Raw genomic sequence first — 14455 nt, 5'->3', positions numbered from 1 at the left:
ATACACCTGCCAGTGCTACGAGCTGGAGTAATGTAGTGTCACTCAAACTCAAATGGGTGCTGAGCACCCGTTTCAGTACAGGCTTCTTGCTTTTTTAGTGTCTCCTATATATTCTAAGGGGAAATTGTATTTCTCATACAACCATGTAATTGTAAGCCAAAGTGTCGGAAAAATCCAGCTTTACGTTCACAATGCATGTAGATTCAACAATAATTTTTTTCTTCTCTACTACATGCATTTTCTACGCATATATATTTAAATACAGTCTTAGCGCACCTGAAATGCTACACTCCTGTTCCCTTTAACACCGAAGAGAAAAGCACTTAGTTGTATGTCTCCCTGTGGGTCTGGCCTTCAGTTTTCCTCTCTTTGCCCAGAAAACTAGGCTTGGCAACATAACTGCTCCATGACAGATGAGGAAATCACATCCTCGGTGGGGAGGGAGTAAGACGGGCTGAGCAAAACAGCACTGTACTCGTGTATTAAGTAGACTATGGTGTTCCTCATCCCTCTTCGCAATGTGTGACTCCCCATCCTACGCTGTTTCGTTTCTTCCTCCTTGCTGTTTTATTGTGCCTGTGCAGAGCTGTTCCTGCCGTCTCTCCCCTCCAAGCAGGCAATGCTGTCTGGGCATATCCCCGTTGCTCCGTTGCATAGTAGCTACCCTGCTTTGTCGCAGTGTCTCGCTTGTAGCGTGGCTAAATACCCCAGTGTTCAGCTTTCTGGGATGTGGCCCTCCCTGCTCATGTTTTCCTCTGAACTTTGCCATTGCTCTTCCTGCCCTTCCTTCAGTTTATAAAACAGCCTCAGAGGTAACGGTGCACGGTGCATATATATTTAAAAAAAATAAAAATATGTATGTATAAATTGCATATGCACTCAGAGTTTGTGTTACTAAAGGAGGAGACAGTATCAGTAATTACAAACAAGTTGTCATAAAGTTGTCACCACTATACCTGTTGGATTTTATCCAGTATAACAATTTCACTGCTTTCTACTTCTCAATGTGCTTGGAGTTATCTCCTTGGTTTACATTTCCTACCTTGATTTTTCTTTATTCATACAGTAGTTCAGCCAAGCTCTCTGAGCTTCTCTTGGACTTCCAGATTTCGTTCCCTGTCTTCTTTTATTCCTCTTTGCTCTTTTTATGTCAATGTACATTTTTTTAGCACTTCTTTCTACTTATTCTCAAACAACTTTCTTGATGGCACATCTTCCACATACGTCTACCACACGGCTGGCAATGTCAGGTGCCACACTAGATCTCCACTCAAGAAATTCATTCATCTAAAATGAAGCCTGTTCTGTGAAACGGCACCAACGCTTTATAAATCAATTACAATTATTTCTGAGTTTAATATTTTTCTTTTTTTTTTATTTCCACCAAAAATTAGGTTCTAATAGACAGTCTCCTTATTACAAATTATTACAACTGTATGCTGAATATTGCCCGGACTACATTCACATGTGGAAGGTTTTTTCTGTGTATAGTCCTGTATTCCCAGTACAATACCCAAGACAAGCTTATGGTAATATCTTATGTCTTCCAAGCTCTCTTGTCCATTATGCTGCATTAATCTTTTCTTCTGCATTGGTTGCTACATTTTAATTTGCAAAAAGGGAATGTACCAAATAATTTTCCCCTCTCTCAAGTCACTTACTCCAGAAAAAAAAGTGACAATTCAGCTTTGGGATTTGGGGATTTTTAAAGACAGACTTCTTGCTTGCAATTGTAGGTGAAGACGTGGTAACTCCCCTTGTTTCTGTATGCTCATTAAGAGTTTCATGCTTTGGCATGGTGCTACATCCTCTGTTAAAAGGCTTTATTTAATCATGGTCTGAAAAACTCATGCCTATGGCAAGTTGAAACTTTCCTGGATAAGCAGCATCCTTTGCTACAAAATCCAGTCTTTTTCATAGGTTATTTGGCATGTGAGACAGAAAATACTTCTTCCTGCCAACTGCCAGAGGGTTTGGGATGGCAGCTTCAAATTTATTAGATGTCCTGCTAGCTTCAGGCTGATAAGCGGATGCCTTGAGATGGGTCCAGGGACAGTATAAAGATAGGAATCCAAATATCCTCCCTCTTCCCAGCAGCGACGGGACAAAGGAATTGACGTCTTATCTCTGTATTGTCCCCGTGCAGTGGGACACCCAATCTACCCTTTTGGGATTCGGGTATGCTGTTTTCTTTGCTCTCTGGCACATCTCCATCCTTTCTTTGAGACAGTGTCTTTGTGAGGATGCGGATCAGATCCAGAGGTGGTGAGTAGGCAGCTACGGGAGGAAACAATGGAGAGGACAGGGGGTAAGACAAGGGTAGTGTGAAGAGGCTTTGGTGAAAAAAGCACCAAAACTGTGCAAAACTGGAAGGGGAGAAGAGAATGAACACGTGAAGAGTGCAGGAAAGAGATGTTAGAGGAGCAGGGAGGGAAAAACACAGGAGAAGCAGCATCCAAATGTATTATAAGAGAAAAAAGAGTCTTCAGAAATTTTGGAATTAATAACAAAAGCTGGAAAGGTGTACTGCAGTTACAAAACTTGCCAAGGAGAGCCAGCTGGCATGGCATTGCACTTGCGTGCTTGAAGTTTTCAGGGTACGTTACAGTTTTTACTTCTGAGGCAATGATTTGGAGGGAACGTACATGGTAGCTCAGGCTTACTCATCGTGCTTAGTCTCCAACTCATAAAACAGTGTTAAGCCCCCTATTTAATGTTTTTAACAGGCAGTATTTCTATCTGTTGGCAGTTACTGCTGTACTTTCTTGTCCTGACATCTGATTTCGTGTACACTGAACCAGTATTTCAACTCCACATTTCTTCCATTCCCCACCTTGGCTTCCTTTACTACTGTTCAGATGCTCCTGTCACATCCTGTAGCCTTAAAGTGAACTCTCTACCTGAAAGTAAACAAACTAAATATCTGAATATCCACAGGTTTGAAGGATTTCCCAGGTGGCCCTGGAGGCTGGAGGCATCTTCCCTCAAGAGCAAGTGCTGTGCCTACAGCTCCAGCGGCAGCTTGCACACACTCCTGCCGCTAACGTGATCCAGCCTCCATCAGTGCTTTCACCTCTCTATGAAAATTGTTCCTTTTTAATTTCATCTAGAAACTGGTAAAGTCTGCTGCACCTCCTTCACATGTGGACGGGCTTAAACTGAGTCAAGAGAATATCAGTTTAACCACAAATTGAGCCTGAGCTTAGTCTGGATAGTAAGATGTATGAGCTAAAAAATGCCTCTGGATCTTTTTTCCGTCAATATTCTGGCATTTCCATTTGGTTCCTAAAGATTCTTATTTCTTCAGCCCGGACTTCAATCCAGGCTGTGCAGGGTAATGGTCAGTGCTGTTCAGTTGTTGACTTAATCATTTTGTCTTTAGTTTTGTTCGTTTCTTCACAGCACAGTAAAGTTTTGCTGTCTTTGTAGGATCCATGTTCGCATACTGCCCAAGGAAGTGGTTCTTCAGTACTCTGCTGAATACGTGCCCTGGTTCTAGACCAAGTGTTTTAAGTTTTTCACACTAGTAATTTGTTCTTTTCATAAAAGATATGTTATCTCTTCGTCATGTTGCTCCTTTTATCTTTTATAATTGCAAAATCTTGCTGTAACATGCTCCCTAAACACATTTCCCTTTTTAATACACTGGAAGAACATTGGACTGGAAAAAAACCCTAAGAGTAGTTTAAAAGAAGGAATCTGTAGATCTTGAAAGATAGTTGAAAATTTCTGAAATCACTTCAAATGAATGCTTTTAATTGAAAAATATTTATTTATTTATTTATTTATTAATAAAGTGTAAATGTCCTTACAGTCACATTCAGTCAAAGCCTGCCAACTTTAAATTAAATACTAGGTCAGGTCATTATCTGACACTAGGAGCTGGTGTCTTCGACATTCCCATCTCTTTTGTTACCTAAAATGGTGGTGTCAAAGACAGTGCCTCTGATCTCATCGCACTATATTAAATTAAAGAAAATCAAATAATCTAATATAGGCATTGCCTTAGTATGCAGCAGTCTTAAACCCTATCATCTTGTTTAGATTGTTTTGACACATCCAGCATCCTGCTGGGTGACGGGTAGTCGTGAGCTGACCTTGCGGGCTGACTTCTCTGGGTGCTTTGGAAAGTCATTGCCTGCCTCCAGGCTCGCCGGGGGTTTGGTTTCACTCCACCGTAGCGGTGTCCCTCTTTCTTTCTCTTCCACTGCTTCCAAACGTCCACGGCCCTTTGCTGCTTGTAGCCCGGTCGTGCTTTCCATGTCAGCTGTCACCGCCAGCTCCCGCGTGCGTTTGAGAGTCCCGTGGCCTGAGTGCCACTGAGTTTCTCTGATACCGTCAGGAAGGATTTAAAATCATGTGAGAAGTCTGGCTCATAATTAGAAAAAGTAGCAGTGCTTTGAAGAAAATTCAAAACTTGAGAGTTGTTGCTGTTGCTGCTTTGCCATTCTGTTTTTTCTTCCTCTGCTTCTTACCCCATCCCTTCAGTCCGCTTTGTGATGGTCACGCTGTGCCCGTCTCCTTTGCCCCCCTGCCTCCGCACTGCCTGGAGCAACCGGCGTGCAGACCCCGGTGCCGTGGGGCTGGGGGTGTAGGGCAGGAGCCTTACCCCGGGGGGCAGAGGTCTGCGAAAGCCGTGGGCAGTTACGGAGGGGCTGCGGAAGTGGCTGGTTGGAAAAGACTGGTGGGCACGTAGAGCAACAGGGTCCTCACGTGGGAATTACAGGGACTGGGGAGATAAAGAGGTAAAGAAAAGAAACGATTTAGGACCTTCACGTCAGCAGTGTGGGCCTGGAGTGCAAACTTCAGGTCTGGGGCCGAGGTCTGGCATGGTTCGGAGGCAGATGCTGATCGGCACCGGCCCGGCACCAAACATCCCCAGGCTCCTGGGACCTGGTGCTGTGCGTGGGGTCCTTTCTGTTCACCTGGCTTGTGAACGTACTGAGGTCCTGTCATGCTAATTAGTATTTTTTCCTATTGTGATGTGTTTTAAAGTTCCTTTAGTTGACTCTATGTGTCTTTTTTTCTTCAGACACGCTCCAGCCTTCTCTTTTTGTCATTTTTACACGCATGCATGCATATGTAGGGAAAAAAATACTCGTATAAGTCTGAACAAGTGTAGATAGCATTTGATATGAGACTTAAAAGTGAGTGAATACAATGCAACTACATGCTTTGAAAGTACTAATCTAGCTTTTATGGACGTTAATTTCATTATATATTTGTATTGAAAATGCGAGTCAGGGTTTTATTTCTGGGATCTGCTTCACAATTCAGCACTTGCTATTTGATCTTCCTCAGGTTACCTACTCTTTCTGCGCCATAATTTACCTACATGATCATCATAATTGTAATTATAATAATCGCCTACTTCATAAAACATTATGGGGCTCATTTACAAGTGATATTCATAAGCTGCTCTGAGAAACTCGGTAGAAAGATCCCATAAAAAATATAAAGTATAATTATAATTATTATTTTATTCAAAATGTATGGAGCTTACAAACAACACTGATTCAGAGTGGTGCAGCTAGGCAGCAACCTGAGAGCGTGCTGCTGCTGCGCCCGAGGCCGGCGGTGGCCTGGGTGGTGGCCTGGGTGGTGGCTTTCCTGCTTGTACCAGAAGTGGTGGGAGACACCGACACCCGGCCAAGCTAGAGCCATCCCCACGCTGGGATGCTGTGCGAAGTAAGGAGCGGCAAGGCTCCCGAGCCGGGAGCTCGGTGCCGGGGCCGCTGCCTTTCCTGGCCAGGAGACCGGGTCCCACTGCTGGCCAGATCCATCCAGACCTGCCGTGTGCCGGCCTCGGCGCCTGTTCTGCTTTGTAGGGAACGGGGAGCCTCGGGGAAATTATTTTGACTGGAGTTACAAGGAAAAGCACATATGCTTTTCTGAATTAGCCAGATTCAGCGCAGAGAAGAGCTGCTGCTGAGGCCAGACTCTACCTTTATTGTAGCAGGAGTTTCCAGCAGAGCCCCCTGTGTGTATATTGAATTGCATCGGTTTAAAGATAAATCCATGAGTGGACAGAGTGAAATCTCCTTCCAGACTTATTTAATGATTTGCATTTTTATCATAACTCAGCTTGTTCTCTAAAGCATTCTTTTTTTTTTTAGTGATGTGGTGCATGGATGTAAGAAAATACTAACCTTAACGCTGTATGTTCCTACAGATGAGGATGATGATAATATTGAGATAGATACTAACGAGGAAGTTCCTGAATGCTCTGTTACTGGAGGTGGAGATGAGCTTACTAACCTAGAAAATGACCTTGATTCAACGGGTAATTTAAATAATGGCTATTTTGTGTATTTTGCATGACTAACACTCCGTCATCATATAAGTACTGATGTGCTGCTTCTCTCTGTCATAGCTTTATTCCTTTGTGCCTTCTCAGGTCTTTTAAACCCTAGTGCTTATTCTTTTTGAGTATTTTGCATCCACGTTCAGCTGAAATTTAAAATCGGCGACAAAATCATCATTTCCAACAATGGCAGAATTAAATGTCTTTTGCTTGTTTGATGGGGAAGGGGACCCCTGGCCAGGTTTGTAAAGCAAAGCCACCTGAAATCACCTTGCCTGAACTGCCACAGCAAAGCAGGGTGGGCAGAGGAGCGAGCAGTCACGTTGGTAAGTCTGGCTGCCACTCTCTGCACTGACATCCCGGCCCAGCTGCTCAGGGAAGGGGAGCAAACGTGTCTACGTGTCCGTGTGGACTGGGCATCCCTCCACTCCTCTCCAAGGACCAGTTCTTGAATCTATACTTTGTTGCTCTGGTGGGGAGACAAGAGTTACAAATCTGAACAGAATTAGTCCTATTTTCTTTACAATGTTCAGATAATGGGGTTTTTTAATAACACATTTTAAAAGCGTTCGTATTCTTGTAGACGTGCTCGCATAATCATATTGCGTGCAGGTCAGGTAATAAGTCATAGTAGTGGTATTTCCCCTTTCAAAAATAATCAAGCAAAACTGGGGATCAGGTGATAAATATGATGATAAATATGTGAGGATCTTACAAGAGATGCGTATTTTAAAAGCAGCTAGATCTTCGAAGGCGCAGAGGTCGCCGCCTATCAGGAAGGGGCTCAGCTGCTCGCAGGGACCTGCCGAAGGAGCTCGTTCCCTGTCCGAGCCTGCCTGTCCCCAGCAGCCGGGGGGGGCGCGGGGGGCTCTGTCCTGTGCTGTGCTGCTCTGCCGGGGCATTTCTGCTTGCCACAAGTTAGCCCAAGCCCGGAGAAGTGTGGCAAACACAGGACAGCATGGGGGGAAAAGGCAGTACAGGAGGGAACGAGGGCACTGCTGGCAGCATCGTCTGGCTTGGTTCTGCCCGTACTAGCTGGACCCAAGTGCGTAGCCCATCATATGTTAAATCAGACCACTTCACTTAGTGTTTGCTCTTTATAAATTAAACCAACAATGATGCGCATATAGCACTTTCTTTCTAGTCTTTTTTGAATGCAAAAGATTTGAGTCATGTCCTTAATTTTTTTTTTTTGAGGATTTCCAAACACGTAAGAAAACATATTTAGTGTTTCCAGCATTTGAATTAAGCTGATTTAGAGCAAAATTCTGTCAAATACTTTTCCAATAAATACTGGTTCATTTTAGGGGAAATAGAAAATGAGTAAATGAATATTCCTGTCACACAGCCACAGCGACTTACCAACACCTATGTTGCTGGGCCTTCTTTCCTGAGGGATACCTTCCCAGGGATACACATCCACTACCCAGCGCTGCATCTCCACCATGGGAGGACATTCCGGAAAAAAACGGGGACATCATTTTGCAGTTCAGTCTGCTGGGTAGACAGAGGTGCAGAGGAGTAAGGAAGAGGATGGGCAATAATACAGAAGGCAGTCAAATGCTGCGATAGAAATCAGTGTACATAGATTTTGGTGGAATTGTGCCAACTCATAGCAAGTTCTAGGGCAGGCTGAACCTCCTGGGGGCACTTAAACGCAACACTGTAAAGGGGCATTTCACATTTGGGATTGGTTTTGACCACCTTAATTAATGTGTCCCCTGCTGAATCTTAGTCCTTTCCATCTCTCTCAAGAAGAGAAAACTTTAAAAAAAAAAAATAATTTACTGCCAGTTGTTGGTTTCAAATATTGCAGCTGTCTGTGTATGTCAGCACTGCTACCGTACACTGCTATGAATGTGTCTGATAAAATGTGAACCTCTTATGTCATAATTATTACATGATGTTTATGTATAAACCCACGAGAATGTGCATGTACTTACATGTGAGCCTCAATTCAGGACACCCTGGCTGGGTGTGCCCGAGGAAAGGGAAACTGTCCTTCGTCACAGCCCAACCCAGCCCGTCACCACGGGAGGCAGGCAGCGCTGGGCTGCCAGCGTGCCAAAACATTTTGGCTAATATGAACTGGAGTGCTCCAAACCCTGGAAGGAGCTGGGCGGCAAAACAGTCACGGCTCCACTTCCCAGCCCAGTTACAGCCACCAGCCCGCAGCGAGCGCTCGGGCTGCACCTGTAGGAAAACATCCCCAGTGCCCTTTCCGCTGCGCCTGACCTGAGGCCCGGGTGTACGTGCATCGTACATGCAGGTGATGCTGCATTCGCTCCAGTACAGGGGCCGTTTCTTGTGTCGTGCTGCATGTAGAGTCTGTCTGGGGGCTTCTGCGCCAGCGTTACCCGCGTTCCTACCCAGGGTAGCTCCGTAGGTCTGCGCTGCGGTTTGTTATTAACACCTTTCTCCTTACTGTGTGTGTACGTGTAGGTAACTGTGTGTGTAGGTGTGTTACAAATTCTTATAGTCAACGATGACATACAGAATGAATGTTATTGGGAGGTAAAATCCTCAGCTTTTATTTCTTTGGGCTCTGATCCAAGTTGCTAAAACTGATGAAAAAGATTTTGGGGCTTTGGCAGACTTTGAATCTGTCCCTTTGATGCCATTACGAAGCATTTTACAGCTCCCCCAGCTTTAACATATTCTATAAATCATAGTAAAATATTACCAGAAAGCTGTCTCTTTTGATACTGAAATGTTAACATCGAGAAGCTGTGCCAAGGAGCCTCATAATGAATTAGTAGTTCATAAACTTAAGGGGCTATCAGTCTGTAGAATATGGGATAAATTGTTATATGTCATCTTAAAATGAATGGCTCTTTAAGTGTGTTTTTATACCAAAGTGTTGGTACTTATAGGATGGGAGTAACTTAGAGCAAACTGTCTACTTTCTGTGTTTTTCACCCACTCTCTTCAAGCATGTTTACTTCTTCATTTAAGTGCTACATGGATTTTTTTTTTTTGTGAGAAAACTTAGGAATTATCTCTGCACATTACACAAATGTATGCCAGTCCAAATTGGAAAAAAAAAAAAAAAGATTGCCTTCTATTTTGCTATCATTTCAAACTAAAAAAGTAAAAAGTGAATTAAATCTACCTTTTAAATTGCTACATTGTTGTAGCGACTCTGCATTTAAATGCATCTCACTCTGTTGTATGTGGTATTTGCATATTTAGCAGAACAAAACAGTAAGTTGGTGGATTTGAAGCTGAAGAAGCTCCTAGAAGCTCAGCCACAGGTGGCAAATTCACTCTCCAGTGCTGCTCAGAAAGCTGTAACTGATAGCTCAGAGCAAGACATTAAGGTAAGTTTTGATTAACGCTTTTGTCTCAGTACCTGTGTGTTCTGATTTCGGGTTTGTACTTTGTGAGGAGGAAAATGATTTCTTATCATACCCTTCACAGTGAGAAACGCAGAAACCTTCATGGCAGTGCAGTTGCGTAGTCTGCAAATCACCGGGGCTTTTTCCTGGTGATTAATCAACACGTTCTCTTTTTTGTTTGGGGTTTTTTTTTTTCTTTTTTTAAGTTTTGTTTTGATCTTGATGCTTGTCGTCATTGGCGTAACACTAACGGACAGGAGAAGCGCCCCTCGACCCTGGCTGCCCAGGCTGTCGGTACACCGGAGGCGCAGCGCGGGCTCCGTCCTGCTGCGGGGCAGGCAGCCAGGCGCTCCCCGGCTGAGCGGGAGCGGGACCGGGCTGGCAGCGATCCGCTGCCCTCCCAAGCCTGACCCTCTGGGTTTTCTCCCTCAAAACCGAGCTGTGGTACACTTTAAAAGCGTACCTACTTGAGTGCTTGTCAACGAGCGCTTCTGAGAAAGAGGCACACACATGCGGCGTCTGTGGTCATTTTGCCTGTTCTCAGCGTTCACCACTTCAGCAGAAAGCGCTCACCAATCAATTTTCCATTTCGTTTTCTTAATTAGACCCCTTGTGTTCTTACTATTATTTTTTTTTTTAAATAGTCCCTGTATGTCATTAATATCCCTATGGCTCTGGGGCACTTCCAGTTGGGTATAACTTTTCACCCACCTGCAGTCTGGGGGGAAAGCGCTGCTGACTGAAAGGATTTCCTTCCCCAGATACAGAGATGCTTTGAAGTCCCAAAACAATGACTTTCATTGCTTTTCCCTTACACTGTCGGTTCCTATAAATTGGTGATGAAAGTGTGTGGCAGCAGCAGAGGACTTTCGGTCTCTATCTTTGAACAAAAGGAAGCCTGGATCAAGTCTGATTTTTGCGTTCAATTTAGCTTTCTGCAGTGGATTTAATGCAAAATGAAGCTGGCCCAAGAATAATACAATGGATTGAAAAGGCTAACTGAATTAGTGGGCTTAGAGGAATACATTTGTAAAGTGGCAGAAGTCCCCAGTCATAAAAAGGTTTCTTAAAATGGGATTTACTGGCTAATCACACTGATATTTTAGCATGTTGCCAGGCCTAAAAAATTAGTCATGTTTGTTTATTTTGGTAAAGACTCTGGTTTAGTCTGTCAGATGGTTATTGCGCTAATAACAGGAAACCACCTTTTATTTAACCAGAATCATAACCGTCCGATCAGTGCCGCTGGAAAGTCATCTGAGGGTACGAGCGATACTTCTTTAAGCTTAATTCGACCAACGACACACAGGTCACCTCTTAGGGTGATTTGGTGTCACCTAGCCTGACGAAAATGGTAGAAAAGCGTCTGCGAAGGAGTGGATTTTTCTTTTTTCCCCCCCATAAGGTGCTCCCACAGAAGGTGCAACGTAACAGTTTATCTCTGTGTGTGCCTTTCTAAGGAAGAGTTGGAAAGCGGCATTATAAGGAATATATGGTGTCCATCTGTTCTCATGGAGCTCTTGGCATTGAGGTGGATTTGTTTTTTAATAAAATGCAGTTTACACGTTTCTAAATGAGGCATTCTGTGTTTGTGGAAAAGGATAAACTGTTACCTTCCCTTGGGGATTGTGTATCCCCGGCCTCCTTGAGGCTAGAGAATGGGCCATTGGAGAACTCCCTCATTACCGATTGTCTCAATGCAGAGGAAGGGCAAAGTCTTGGTAGCTTTTGATAACCAGTTTCAGCATTCAGCAGGCTTAGCTATTAGTCATGCATCTTAGCCTTTCCCTATTTACTTTCAAAACACTTAATAAAAATAATAAAAGATTAGGTATAAAATGAAATATTTGTTTGGTACACAGCACCTCGGTATCTGCAGCTTCCACACACCGCGGTGGTTCAGTCTTCTGGGATATTTTGTGTTGATAGAATCATTTGAATTTGTTACCAGTATTAACATAGGAAGCCCTGGAAAAGATAATTGTAGTTTCCTTAGCGGTAAAGGGCTTACTTACAAATCTGGCTTTGGAAAGTTATAGCTGATGAAATGCAGTTCAGTGGGGTAGTATTATAATCCTACCTTTTAGCCTTCATCCAGCATTAGTGGTTTATCTCAATGGGCATAAAATTAGAAACTAGTTCTTCTTGTCATACAAGTCTGTGGGACTACGGAAAACGCCAGATTTCTGTGCTGGGCAGGGAGGCAGGCGGGAGGCAGTGTGCTTTTAAAACGATACGGGTCGTGTTCAGGGGTAGAGACGCCGCTACTTGGCAGCAGCAGACGCGGCGCTTGGCAAATCAAAGTTGCAAAGGAGTGATTTTGCCTTTAAAACCGGCATCGCTGGCAAATGCTGGCCACAATTAATGGGGCTGGCTGTTAAGTAAGTAGAGGGAGTCCTGCAGGAGGGTGCCCACATAGCAAAAAGCCAGTCGTTGCCACCACGCATTAAAACAAAAAGGAGGAGGGAAAAAAAAAAAAGAAAAAAAAAAAAAGGGAAAAGTTAATCACTCTTCTCCTTTTTTTTCCCCAGCTGATACTTTCATCCTATATAAACTGCAGCCCGAGTTGCGAAATCCTCTCTGCAAAAGCTGTGTCCTATCCCCTCACTGAAACGTACCTTTTGCATTCCTGTCCTCCCGTTTGTAAACAAAAGAAACCGTTGTGTGTCTGGTTTTTTTCCTGGCAGAATGGAACAGAGGAACACCGTGCTGAGCGATTACAAATAGCAGCAGAACGGTTTAGAAATCCCGTTGTGTTCAGCAAGGACTCTACCGTCAGAAAAACTCAGCTCCAGTCTTTCAGTCAATACGTGGAGAGCAGACCAGGTAGGCGAAAATATAAAACCTGTTTTCCCATCTTGTGATTTAATAATATTTAACAATAAATATATGAAAACCCGATAATGTTAAGTCCACATTTCAATACATAAATATCAAGCTTTATAATAATTTTACATGTCTTTCCCCTTTTTTCAAGAGATGAAAAGGCAGAGATCAATACAGGAAGATACAAAGAGAGGAAATGAGGAGAAGGCTGCGATAACTGAGACTCAGAGGAAGCCATCAGAAGATGAAGTGCTTAATGTATATTAATTTTTTGTCTGGTTTCATGATTGCTGATAATTCCAAACTGTATGTGGAAATAGTGCCTTTATTTGTTAAAATGAGATGTTAGGTTTTTTTAGATGTCAATCTCCAGTGCATTCAAAGCAGAGTGAGAGGGGTGCACTGTTGAATTAGTCTGCAGTGTGGTGATAATTGTCAGATAAAAAAAATGAATTTTTCAGAGTTCCACAGCCCCAGCTTCCCTGAGACATTTCCATCAGGGCACTTCCCATAAAGAGATTCCAGTATTGATCTACCGGGAGGATTTTAATTATTACAATAGCAGATACCGCAGAGCTGCAGTTAGAGGGAAGAGTCACATGAGACCTGCTAGAATTTCTCAGCCAACCCATTTTGTTGGCTTGGGTTAATGGGTGTTCAACCTTTCCATTATCCAGATCAGCCGTGAATTACTAGCTGAATGATGTTTGCATTAATATAATATATATGGTAATTTCTTCACTTAATTAACGGGGAGGTTCAGCTCAGTAGGGGTATGGGCTGATCATGTGTAAAATTGATTTGTGAGGGAAATATTTGATAGACCGCAGGGAGAAAGCTGGTTTTGATGGACAGCTGCGGGACAGAAGCAGGAAGAACAAGTTTTAACCTGAATTTTTTTTGTCTGAAGACACAACACAGCCTTTGATGGTGGTCGTTTGTGGCTCTCCACAATTTATCTAAACACGTTGGTCGTTTTTGCTGAAGCAATCTAGAGCTGAGTAGTTATTTTGTACCGCTATCGTATCTACACCAAAACACGGAACTTTTTACAAGCCAGAGTTATTTTTAGCCTGGTTGTACTTTTGCAGAGCTGAAAAGGTCTGGCACAGTAAGTTCACATTATATATGCAGATGATACACGTGAACTCTTGGGATATTTCAGCCTGACACAGCATTTCTTTTCATCTTCTAATAACAATTGTTAACAATTATGCATGCTGACATTAGGGAAGTTTCCATACTATTTTCAGTTCATTACAGTTGATGAAAGGCAATATATGGCACATCACTTCGAGTCCCCAGACTGATTGATGGTTGGGGTTTTTTTCTTCAGGGACTGCTCTCAAGGAGTTTTGTTATTGTGGTGGTGGTTATTTTTCTGGCTGGATGACAGGTAGAAAAAGGGTTTCCATTCGAGCTGATACTGTTGGCTGTTGTGTAGGAAGAGGAGGGCCAAATTAATGGGGGCACAATCTGCTTAAATCCAGATACCCCCAGTTTCAAAGTTCTGTGCTCGTTGCTGGCTCTGGCAGCTCGGCCATGCCGTTAGCCGTCGCTCCCAACGTGCCCTGTTTTGCAGTCGTACACTGACGTGGTTATGATACCTGTTGCCTGAATATGAAGCTGAATTGATGATTTGGGACATATTTACAGAAACATTCAATGAAAGTATGTGAGACCCTTACACAGCCTCTAGCAGGGAAACAAGCCTCATTAAAAAAAAACAACAACCCTGTATATTTTTCTGTTCCCAAAGGACAGTGATTTTAGCTGCATCCTTTTCAGAGTGCTGATGAAACATGAAATCATTTTGCTAGGGTTTGTGGTTGTTGTTTTTTTTCCCCAATGTAAACCATTCGCCAAGGCTCTGGGGCAGGTGGAGGAGGAAGAAGTGGATGGAGTTACTCAGCAGGAGTAATGGTTTTTTCTAACTTATACAAACCCATGCTTCAGGAATGACATTCCAGCGTTGCATACAGCCCAT

At 43.3% G+C, this 14455-nt stretch overlaps 1 protein-coding gene across 9 annotated transcripts in view; it reads left to right on the top strand.

Annotated features, from left to right (window-relative positions):
* The window catches only part of EHBP1 (EH domain binding protein 1), a 226527-nt gene that overhangs the window by 174276 nt on the left and 37796 nt on the right, over positions 1-14455 (top strand). For 4 of the 9 annotated variants that reach the window (XM_080389553.1, XM_080389551.1, XM_080389554.1 and 1 more), the window contains exons 16-18: positions 9497-9624; positions 12330-12468; positions 12620-12726. In XM_080389553.1, the coding sequence (XP_080245679.1) occupies positions 9497-9624; positions 12330-12468; positions 12620-12726 (374 nt within the window). Of the gene's footprint in view, positions 1-1394; positions 1625-6172; positions 6284-9496; positions 9625-12329; positions 12469-12619; positions 12727-14455 lie in introns of those variants that run through there. The other 5 variants (XM_080389552.1, XM_080389556.1, XM_080389555.1 and 2 more) reach the window with 3 other exon arrangements.

This window comes from Falco punctatus (genome assembly GCF_963210335.1).
Source record: "Falco punctatus genome assembly, chromosome: 5".
Lineage (NCBI taxonomy): Eukaryota > Metazoa > Chordata > Aves > Falconiformes > Falconidae > Falco > Falco punctatus.
This window is presented reverse-complemented; position numbering and strand designations above follow the sequence as displayed.